Source organism: Nelumbo nucifera, chromosome 3, assembly GCF_055504915.1.
Source record: "Nelumbo nucifera cultivar China Antique chromosome 3, China Antique-T2T, whole genome shotgun sequence".
NCBI classification, from domain to species: domain Eukaryota; kingdom Viridiplantae; phylum Streptophyta; class Magnoliopsida; order Proteales; family Nelumbonaceae; genus Nelumbo; species Nelumbo nucifera.
In genome coordinates this window covers 19,296,464-19,308,652 of record NC_142651.1, presented here as the reverse complement: position 1 = coordinate 19,308,652, position 12,189 = coordinate 19,296,464, and the positions used below count along the sequence as shown (strand labels likewise).

General features: G+C 39.6%; 1 protein-coding gene across 1 annotated transcript; it reads right to left on the bottom strand.

Moving 5' to 3' along the window:
- Nucleotides 1-1,660: 1,660 nt before the first annotated feature.
- LOC104603234 (GDSL esterase/lipase 7-like) lies at nucleotides 1,661-4,086 on the bottom strand. Its single transcript, XM_010267213.2, has 5 exons — nucleotides 3,749-4,086; nucleotides 3,502-3,623; nucleotides 3,150-3,395; nucleotides 2,118-2,370; nucleotides 1,661-1,972 (listed from the first exon to the last, which is right to left on the bottom strand). Exons 1-5 carry the CDS (start codon nucleotides 3,999-4,001, stop codon nucleotides 1,761-1,763), a joined length of 1,086 nt encoding a protein of 361 aa, XP_010265515.2. The 5' UTR covers nucleotides 4,002-4,086; the 3' UTR covers nucleotides 1,661-1,760.
- Between the last annotated feature and the right edge of the window lie 8,103 nt (nucleotides 4,087-12,189).

Genomic DNA, 12,189 nt, shown 5'->3' with positions numbered 1-12,189 from the left:
AGATCTTTCAGTATTTTTGGGTTTTCAGGTGGTTTAATATAATTAAATCAATGTTGTTAAGTAAAAACATAAATAAAAATCTTCTTTTGCCCAATTTCTACATCAGGCTTCAGGCTTTATAAGATGGTTGAGCTTAGGATTAAGTTATATGCCCAATGGCCGGGCCAAGCTGAGGCCCAAGTCTGAACATATTCTATTAATATAGAGGCAAAGCCTGACCTAAACTTGATTTGGCCTGACCCATGAAGAAGCCTACCCATAACCCCCAGCCTTGGTGGCAACAAAATTTGATCCCGGATCTCCACTACAACTAGTCAAAGATCCCAACAACTACTCTACCATCAGTCTATGTTGGTGGAAACGCAAGGGTTAAAGGCTTAGAGCATCCTTCTAAGTCCTCCAACCTCACCCAACAAGTCAGCTAGGTTGTTGGCTTCTTTCATCATATGTTTGAAGGTAAAATTCTTGATCAATGCCTTCGTGTGGTAAAGTTCAAAATAAAGGTACACAATATCGAGTATCTTACCCATACAGATATAATAGGTACACTTTGAAAATGTATGGATGAGGTGAAAAGATATTTACATAGCTAGATACATTTTGAAAACTCCTACAAATCCTACATATATCTTAACACAATAAAATTATAGTCAATGTTGAAAATGCATATTTTAATAATATATATAGAAAGATACATTATAGTCAATGTGACGGGATACTTAGATATCATACAACTTTATTGCTAATGCATCAATTAAGACTCAAGACACATTATATAAAATTGTATCATACAACATTATTTGTAGAAGACCACCGTTTTTTTTTTTTGTCTTAAATCAATTCAATTTTGATTTAGTGTTATGATACAATGAGGAATCAGGTTGTCTCCATTTTCGTCTCCACATACTCCAAAACTTGAATATTTGGAACCTTAGCCAAGCCAAGCTTAGCATTTTCGGTATGAATGTGCCATTTGGCTTGCGAGTAAAGTCTCTCGTCGCTTTAGCCATGTTGGGCTTCTCTCCTCCATTAATGGGACATGTATTTCCTTGTTGGGCATGAAATGTTTTGGGCAGCCCAATCTAATGCATGACTCGTCCTCCCCTCCTCCACCCAGAGTAAATTTTGGGGTTGATAAAGAATTTATATTAGTGGCCAGTGGATCCCACACTTCACTATTTCTTTTATCTTCTTTCACTATTTCCTCTTAGTAGAAAGAGTAAGGGAAAAAAGAAAAAGAAAATAAGGTGTTTTCTACAAGACTTCACCTATTGAGTTGGTGAGCATCATCAATCCACAATTCATCTTTGGTTTTCAATTTTACGTGATGATATGTCTTTATTTATCTCTTGTAATCAACTTATTAATACCATAGAGAATGTCTTCGTTTAATTTTCTTATGTTTTGACTATTTGATTCTCCATCTTATTTGGTGGACTGTGGGCCCTATTGTTATACCATTGACATCCAAAACTGCTCCACTCGGGTGCTTTGGCTGCATATCGAGATTGGTAAGAGTTTAAGATTATTTTTATGCATTTCCAGCCTCACTCAAAAAAAAAAAAAAAAGCAATTTGCCAACAGATGGTCCTTGCAATTTAAAACCAAAACAGAGCATCATGTGAAAAAATGGCTCAATATATAGCAATTTGCCAACGTCGGTTCCACAGGTTTCGATCAGATAGATGGAAAAATTTAAAACCAAAACAGAAAAACAGAAGAGAGAGAGAGAGAGAGAGAGAGTCCTTCATTGTTGCTTTTCAAACTTGTACGAGCTGCTGGATGGTTGGAGAGCAGACAGAAGAATCATTAAAGCAACGGGTGCCGGTGGTTGAATATATAGCTTCAGTGAGGTGCATACCATCCCAGAAGGCATGTTTGCCACTGTCGGAGCACGAAACGAAACCTGGAATGCAGGTCCAAGCTCCATTGTTCGCCGCAATGCAGCATGGGTCTGTTGTATCTCCTAGCCCTGATAAAGAAAATCCGCAGATGTTAAGTAAATCCTTAAATTTGTTGAGCAGTAGTTAGTTAGCAGAGATATATATATATTTATAGTAGGGATCGGATTATTCAAGGGTACGAATTGAAGAATTAGTTCTGATATCAATGCTCACCATATTTTGAAGGATTTGTGATCATATCATGTCCAAGCTTCGAACCATATCCCACTGCAAAGGTGGAGCCTTGGAGCGAAGTAGTCAATTGTTTCAGCATTGCAGGAAGCCCATCATTGAAAACTGATACAACCTGATTTAGTTCTTCAACACACGGTCCTTCGTGTGGTACTATTCTTGTAAATATTGGCATGCACCCAATCGGAGCAATCTCGAACACTAGAAACTTCCTGGCCCCCAACTTGTAAAGAGTCTGTCCATTTATATATTTCTCAATAAGTCAAAGGATAAATGTACCATGCATATATATATGCTATTATTGCTCTACTTGTTATTGCCATCAAGATTCCAATATTTAACATTCATAAATCAATATGATCCTAATTAAGATACCCATTTGAATTATCTTTTCATTGCACAGATTGCACTGTAAACTGTGTAGTAAGACCCAAAATCGAACCGGCCGGGTGGTCAGACCATGAAATCAGGAACCAGTAACCTTTCACGAGTTTGAACTGAATGGCAATAAAAACCATGACCCATTTGGGCGAGCCATCCTATGAGAAATCAACCATGAACCATCCACATCTTGCAACCAAAAAAAAAGTGAAAACCAGACATGGGCGGGCCACGATCTGTTCAAACTTGAACCATATCCCTTGCTTCCACAGTGTCCTGGTCATGGCCTTAAGTTTGGCTAATTCAAGATGGGGTCATCTTATGCATCAAAGGCTTTGATGTTGTTATTTCAGAGAGCAGGGCTATCGTAGCAAAAGGCGTGGCTCTTGCCCACCCCCACCGCCAAGAGTTTGCATGCATCCAATCCGTTCAGGATTCCCTTGTGACACCTCAACAGAAATTAAAAATGGTTAAAATGACTTATGCTACGTATTCTGGCTGTACTATATAGGATTAGTTACTACTCAGGTTCAGAGTTCAAATTGAAGGTTGGATATATATATATATACAGATAAAAAGAAAACAGTGTGCTTTAGGAAAGTGGACACTGAACAGTGAATGGTGAATATTTACCTCCAAGCGTTGAGAAAGTCCGTCTTTGAGTAGTTGAGCAAATGCTTGAGGAGTGTACATTAAATTGGTTTTAGAAACATAAGATACAAGGTAGCCGCCGTAGTCATTGTTTCCAATATTGATAACAAAGATGGAATTGGAAAGGTAGTCTGAAAGGTCTTTGGAGCTGCCCAAGTGTGGTTGCAGCTCCATCTCTATAGTCTTTTGGAACAAGTTGATCTGATCATCTAGGTTGAGGCACTTACCCTGCACAAAACCCATTAGTCCAAACTGGAGAAAACAAAAGAAACCGAGAGATCGAGAAGCACTTAATGTATATATCTAATGACTAGTAGTAGATATGATTCCTTACGAATTCGCTTCCAGTCAATGGGAGAATGCCACATGATCCAGACGCATAATTCCGGCCAGTTATAGTACCAGACTTTAACAGGCTCATGGATGGAGGAGCGTATGGTAGCCCAAGTTGTTCAGCTGTGGAAGAATATACAACAAGTAGGATTGAGATTAATTAATACAGCAGAAGAAAATTCTGCAACCCAGAAACAAATTTGTTTTGGGTTAATTTCAATGTTTTACATATTGACACCATGACTCACCAATGTAATCTGCGACTGTTTTGCCATTGGTGAATCTCCCCGTGACCCCACCGGCGAAGTCTACCCCATATGGCAGGTAATTCGCTTTGGCAATTGTTGGTAGAAAATTATTGTTGCCACTGTCAAGTAGAGAGTCTCCAAACACGTACAATGCTGGTGCCAGAGGATTGTCTGCTCTGGCTACCAAGGCATGGGAGAAAATAGTGAAACAAATGAAAACGAGGGAATTTGGAGACCTTCTCATTCTGCTCATAATTCTTTCCAGCAGGAGTTGCAGACTGTGAAGGAAATGACAAATGATTTGCAGGAAGTTTATATTTTAAAAGATTTTCTGTTCACTCCACACTAACTCCTCTGACCTGGGTCAAGTTGGACGTTACAGGTACGAATCAATACTCTCAGATTCAGACAAATAGAATTTAGTTTTCACTGGTTATGGTAATTAACTGTTTTAGTTGGACCATCAAACGAACTCAACCAATGGAAGATCCAGCAGTTACAAATCAAGTCAAGACTGATAACTGTTTTGGTCTTGTTTTCAAATTTTGTAATCAAAACACAATCTGTATATAAATACTCACACCAACACATCAACTGACATGAGATTTTCCGACTCCGAATTATTCTCCAATCATTTATAGTATCAAGTCAGGCCACCGTTATTTTCTTATCTCTTGGTTTCTCAAGGTATATCTCCTTCTTCATAAACCTCCCCTAAAGTTTCGACAATCATAACAACCTGCCCTATAGTTTCGTCGAAATAAATACATCCCTTGAATTTTTGTGAAGAAAAACCTCCCTTCCGTTATTGACGTAGACGGAAAACATATATATTTACAAAATTACCCTAGGACATCATTTAAAGAAATCATAAAATACCATATTTGCTCTGACCAACATTTCCCAATTTCCCTCATTTCTGCTAACGAATAAGCACTAGCTAGTTACAATTAGACCTGTTCATGGGCCGGTCTCTCGCTGGGCTTTTGCCAAAATTTGAATGGGCCCAACCCGAAGCCCGAACCCGACAGAGTGTAAAGTCATGCCTGAAGTCCAGCCCATGAATAGGTCTAGCTACAACTATGGCCATCAAACCACTCTCATAAGAGGGGATCCTCAACTGAATTTGTTCATTTTCATTTGAACGAATTCTTTCTCCCACTTGAGCCCAAACAACTGCCATCCAAAAGGTGTATTGGAATACTTTTATCATTGATGCCACACATCTGCACTTTTAGAATTTCAGAATCTTCAATCCATTTGGCATCACCTCCGTTTAATCTGTTAGCGAGTGCTTTCTTCAGGGCTAACTGCTAATCAGTAATTTTGCTTCGTATTTTATTTGGAACTTAAAAAAGGCGATTAGGGCTCTGATGGTAATTGATAAAGTCAACGGGAATTGGCCAGTTAGTCATTGTAATCAATACCAAACTAGAAGATGGCTCTCTGTCTCTTATTAGAGATCACATGGCAAAGTTATAACAAAAGCATTGTCTTTATTCTTGACTTCAAACCTAAAACTTGTATGAGAAACAAAGAGGCCGATACTTACCAAACAATGATTCTGATGTAGTTGCATAAACTGTTTGGATCCTAGGAAATTGCTTATCTAGGTGTTGCCATTCAAAATTCTCTTTAGTGTTCAGAGGAATTGAGATAGTGGCTAAGAAAGAATTATATGGTTTGGACTTTGAAGGCATAGTTGCAGTTTTAGCGTCTTCCTTAACTAAGCGTTTGTTTGGCATTGATGTTGTTGCTCCAGAAAACGGGAATACATCAGCGCCATGTAACAAAAAAAATGGTGCTTTAGGAAACGTCAATATGTTTGGAACCGTTTTCCATAAAAACGGTGCTCCAAGACATGCCTTGGAAATCAAAAAGGCGTGGTTTAGAGCAACGCCGAATTTGACGTTTTCTCATATTGGAACTCATTGTTGCCAACGAGGACATGATGTGGCAGTGATGTGGACTTCCTATAATAAGTATCAATGCTGAAAACAAATATGAAGCACTGGTACCAAATAGAAGGTGTCGTTGTTGCTCTAGGAAATGTCCTACCTAGCAGCAACATTTTCAAACAAAAAAAAAGACACCATTTTCTGAGAAAACGGTACTTCCAACCCACACATCAGCAGCAATCTGCAGCATCAATGCCAAATATATACTAAAGCTTCATCAGAGCTAATCATGGCAATATGGAATTGAAGTTTGGGTACTTTGATCATAGAAATGTGCTTCCCTTCACCAATGCTCTTTTGGCCTTTGAGGTTGTAGCAGTGTGGTTCTGAAACGTTGATAATATAGGAAAAATTGAAGCGCTTTTGGATTTCAAACAACGAATTTATCATGTTAGTTTTGCCAAGTGACGCTAGTGCAACCTCTTATTTCTTTCTTCTAAGTTATCACATAAAAGAGAGTTCTAAATATGAATATTACACATCTAATAGATAGGCAAGAGTTATTTGTAGAGAGAGAGAGCGAGGAGAACAAAGGATCATGGCATATGTTTAAAAATTGAAATATGGAACTAAGTTACTCCATTATCTTTTAGAGTTGGAAAAGTAATAATAATACATGGCTATTACTTTTAAGTCAATAAAAATGGAAATTGATTGATATGAACTCTCAAATTGTGTTTGTGCTTTACTGCTTTAGCCTATTTAGTCTGTAGAAGAGAAGAAACTATTTATGGTGGGCATGACCTCAGGTAGACGCATATAGAGGAACTTGCAGAGTCCGTGTTCCACATATTTCTCTCCTTCTCAGTGTTGTTGTAATCAAGTGTGGGTGAGTACGGATTCAACTAGTTAGCCGTTGGGTGAGACATCAGTTCCCATTGTTAGCAAGGACATACGGCGGTTAGACAATTAAAACTAAAATATGCAGACCTGGCAAGACAGTTGTACACGATTTAAGATTGCAACTAACCTGCCTCTCCGTCACTTATAGATATCTAAAACTTTCTTGTATTTAATTTATGGAAACAAAGAAGTACATTTGACAAGTTTGTTTTCTTCTATTGCAACCTCATCGAAAACTCCTTCCTGTGCTGAGCTTTTCTCACTTCATCGCAAACCCTGATGATTTGTTACCCGTATTTACTCAACCCAGGAGAATAAAGTAAATGCAAAGAGAAATAGGATAGTATGGACGAGACAGAGGAAATGAGGATGTAGATTTGTTCTCTCGGCAAAGGAGTTCTAGAGGAAGCTTGCAGACATTGATGGCATTTATAATGGCCGAGAGACGACAGGCAAGTTTTTTCTTTTTGGGCTGAGACAAGCCAACGAGGAAGTGTTTGGGTTTTCCTGCTGGTCCGGCGAGGAAGAAACATATCTAGGTCTGAGTAAAGCCTGGCCAAGCCAATGAGAAGGAAAAAGGCAAAGACCTACCTTGATCTTGGCAGAAGTGGTGGCGCTAATGCTTTTGTCGCACGGGTGGTTAGTGACATTTTCCATTTGGGATAGTAATAAAAGGGTAAAATCAGTATTTTAAAAAGTTATGCATCAACTAACACTTTCTATCTAGGTCAATGACGAAAGTAAGGTTTTTGTCGAATTTCTTAAAAGTTGAGAGAAGATATTTATTACAATGAAATTATTGTGGAGGTTATAATTGTTAGAAACCACAAGGGAAGCTTTTGTATTTTGCCCTAATTAATCTAATGTCAATGTAGGTGCCTCTCCAAAAGTTCGATTGCATTGACCAATTGGAGCAAGCAAAGATGAAGGAGATGCTACAACTCCAATGTCTCAACCACAAACAGTAGCACTAGGGGTGATCATTTCAGCCCGGCCTGGAAATTCCGAGCTTGGGCTTGGGTTTTGTGTTTAGGCACAGCCCAGGACCGGGCCCACATCAGGCTCGCAATTTTAGAGCCGGGCTTGGTCTTAATACTTCAAGCCCGGCCCACATATATTTAAACTTGCACATTTTGTGTATAATGTATACATATGTATACATGTTATTTTATATATAAATATTATAACATGACATGTATAATTTATATTATATGTAATATTTTATATTATGTAATGTATAAAATAAATTTATATGCATGTTATGTCATTTAATATATAGATCTTTAATGTTTTATATATGAGAGACATTGGCCCGAAATCAGGCCCGACCCGGCCCAAACCCATATAGACTAGGGCTAGGGCTTATGTTTCAGGCCCGAAACCCCAGGTCGAGCCAGGCCCGGGCCTAAGCTATAGCCCTTATCATAAGTGCAAAGCCCGGCCCAACCCATGATCACCCCTAAGTAGCATCGGAAATCGCACCATTCACCCAAGTTGGCTAATCCACCCGACCCGTCGTCCATCTTCAAGCCATTGTACCCAAACCCTAGGCCTACAATATCCATAATTCTGCCTTCTCGATGAGGAATACGGGCTAGACCTCCCACTTTTCCATGCTAGCCCTAATAGTCATGGAAAATGGGAGGTACCACACTCCTAAAGCACCTATGAGCAAGACTGAGCTCCATGAATATGTCCAAACCTTGATAGAGGCTAGCCAGAGCAAGACCCCAGCAATGGCCCCTATACAATGGGCAAAAAAGGAGCCCTCAAGAGCATGTTTGAAGATTCTCTGGGTCCCTTCATCCTCTCTTAGAACCTTAATGTCCAAGAACTCTCAGTCCCTGACTAGGCCAACGCACTCTTGATTTGTGAGTCTGATGCCAAATTCTAGACTCGTGGGAGGAGCTGGCCAAGAAACATTTGTCCAAATGGCTCACACTAGTGTGACGTCTCACCATGACCAAATGGTTCATCATGTTCGACGAACACACCATGGAGAAAGACTTCGTGGAATAATATATCTGAGGGGTGCAACCTGCCTACTGAATCAGGATAGATAACGTTAAGCTAGCCAACTTCGACCAGCTATGGAGGTGTGCGGAAAGGAAAACGAGAATTGTCGCAGCTCTAACCTCTCAACAACACAAACCTTCCCCGCAATAGCAGAAGTCGTGGTAGGAAGCATATGGAGTAGATAGAAGGCAACACACCTACCACGAGCCCAAGAGGGGCGCTTACACTAGACTTGGAAATTAGTGCATGCATGCGTGATAGATGATCCATCTTCACCCCCACCACCTCCTTTTGAATGCAATAAAAGCAAGATGATCTTGATCATGAATCTTTGCTCAAAAAAGTGAAATTAGATGAGCAACCAAGTACCCTAGTCATGCGATTCGAACAATCATCAATATTGGAGATAATCATCTTGGAGATTATCCTAACAGATACAAAACTCCAAACCAATATGGACTTTGAGAAAGATAAGGATAAGGACTATAACTTAGGATCAAGATGATCCATCTTGTACTCTATCTAGTTTTCTATTGTTATCTTGTACGTCACTGTATGATCCAAACTCTTCATTGAAGTTCATAAATACCATTAACTTCAATGCTCCAACACACTAAAGTCGATTCCCCTCATATCTATTTTCTCTATTCTTCTTGTTGTTTCTTTAGTTTAAACTTGGTATCAGAACCAAAGGATTTCTCTCAAGGAAGTAATGGCAGCCGAACCAATGTGGATGCTGGTTCGAATATTTCAGAATCGACATCTTTGATTCCCTCTCTTTAGAATGTGATGCACTATCTCCCCATCAAGCTAGGCAATGACAACTACCTATTGTGGCGTATGCAGTTTCTTCCTATACTTTGACATCACCATCTGATGGATCTTGTTGAAGGGAAAAAGCAACCTCCACTAGAGATGATACCTGATCCAACAAGCAAAGGGTGTATATTGAATCCAAAATATGTCAAATGGTATGATACTGATCAACTTGGTCTGAGGTGGTTAATCTCTTCTCTTACTGAGGGCGTCATGGCCCAAGTTGTAGAATTTTCGACTTCGACAAAGACATGGTGCTCTCTTGCTACTTCTTATTCAACCCATGCTAGATCTTGTATTCTACAACTTAGGAAGCAGTTGCACAGTTTAAAGAAGGGGTATCTATCTATTTCTGCTTACATTCAAAAAGCAAAATCCATAGCAGACAGTTTGTCTATTGTTGCTAAACCTGTTCGTAAATCTGATTTGGTTTTGTATAATCTAGCTGGGTTAGGGAATGAATATGAATCTATTGTGACTACTATAACCCATAGGCTAGATGAGCATACCCTTGGTGTGCATGATATTATTAGCTCTCTTCTGAACCATGAGAGTTGGGTCGAAGAGCAATGACTCATCTTGTCCGACTTGGGTACTTCATCGGCTGCTAATGTAGCTGGAGTGAAACCGGAAAATAATACAAGTTTCCAAAATTAGAAAAAACAATCTCAAAATATGTACGGCCACGGTAAAGGTCGAGGGAGAGGTCAACAACAAAATTTTCAAAACTTTAATCCACAACATAATCACAACCAGAATCAACTCTTTAATGGTGGACGAGGTAAGGCACCTCCGATTATCTGTCAGGTCTGCAACAAACCAGGACATGGTGCATTCACCTGCAGGAAGGCAAAATATAATTTCGCCAATAACAATGATCAAAATTATGAACCCGCTGCCTACAATAATCTTACTGCGCCTTCCTACAACAATGGTAACTCTTCATTTGATCCAACATGGTATCCGGATTATGGCGCAACACATCATATAACATTCGGTGTCGATAACATCCAAAATCGGTCAGAATATCTGGGTTTCAGATCAGGTCAAATGGGTAGCGGACAAGGTTTGGAAATAAAACACACTGGTTCTTCATCTCTTCTTTGTAACCAACATGCTTTCACATTGAACGATATATGTCACATTCTTGCAATCTACAAAAATTTATTGTCTGTTAGCAAGTTTACAAAGGACAACAATATATTTTTTAAGTTTTACCATGACTGTTGTTTTGTGAAGGATTATACGAGGAAAATCTTACTTCAAGGAGTCAGAAGAGGAGGGTTGTATTGCTTCCCATCAACAACAACCATTTCACACAACTCGACAATTGCACCGTCTGCTCTTGTTGGTGAATGGACAAACCTTCAAGGTTGGCATCAGCGTCTTGGTCATGCAACACTTCATACCATCCAACAAGTCATCTCTTAGTATGGTCTACCGTATACTGGTCAAAATTCTAGTTTGTTTGTTTGTGAATCTTGTCAAATGGGTAAGAGTCGTCGATTGTCTTTGCCTTTGTCTTCGTTTAGGTCTCAGAGTCCATTGGAATTAATTTTTTCTGATGTGTGGGGTCCTTCCCCAATTAAGTCTAATAAAGGGTATTCTTATTATGTGTTATTTTTTATGATTATTCCAAATTCTCTTGGATATATCCCTTAGCACAAAAATCTTGTGTTTTTTAGGTCTTTTTAAAATTCAAGCGACATGTTGAATTGTTTTTCAATAGCAAAATTCTTGTTTTTCAATCTGATTGGGGAGGGGAGTATCGTAAGCTCTCTTCTATCTTGATTCACAGGGTATCTCTCATTGGGTGTCCTGTCCGCACACACATGAGCAAAATGGCATAGTTGAGAGAAAGCATCACCGCATAATTGAATCCACTCTCGCTCTACTGGCTACCTCCAAGCTCCCCTTCTGCTTCTAGGCTGATGCAGCTGAGACAGTCGTATACTTGATTAATCGGCTTCCGTCTCCCACTTTGCAAGATTCATCTCCTTTTCAGATGTTGTTTTAGAAAAACCTTGACTATTCTATGCTACGGTGTTTCGGATGCGCTTGTTATCCTCTCCTACAACCATACAATGCCCACAAATTTCAGTATCGCTCTTTGTAGTACATCTTTCTTGGCTATAGTCACTCTCATAAAGGGTACAAATGCCTTCACCCATCGACGGGTCGAGAATTCATTGCCCGCCATGTGGTATTCGATGAAGGATTATTTCCTAGAATTCCTCCAGCTCCATCATCCACTAGTACAGATCAACCGGGATTCTATCTACATGTACCTTCACATATTCCGACATCTCCCCAACAGGTATCTCCTCCTTCAGTTCCGCCACCAACTGCAGCACCATTACCTGAAAACACCACTTCCAATTTAGTTGAGAACTCTTCTCCCATCCAAGCTTCTGTCCATAGGCAGCCCCACTTTCGTACGATGGAGGACTTGTTGGTTCACACACCAGCTGTACCACCACCCACCCGACAACATTCCATGACTACACATTCTATAGATGGCACTCTACCTGCTCGATCTCATCTAACCACACGATATCCCAATTCAGACGCTTTACTCAACTCAATCTCTTTCGACAAGCCCCACTCCTATAAAGAAGCAGCCAAATCTCCCCAATGGAGATCGACTATGCAACTAGAGTTTGATGCTCTTTTGAGGAATCAAACATGGGATCTTGTGCCTTATCATCATTCCATGAACGTAGTTAGTACTAAATGGGTATATAAAAGTAAGAGGAAATCAGATGGTTCTCTGGAGTGGTACAAGGCCAGACTTGTTGCCCAAGGTTT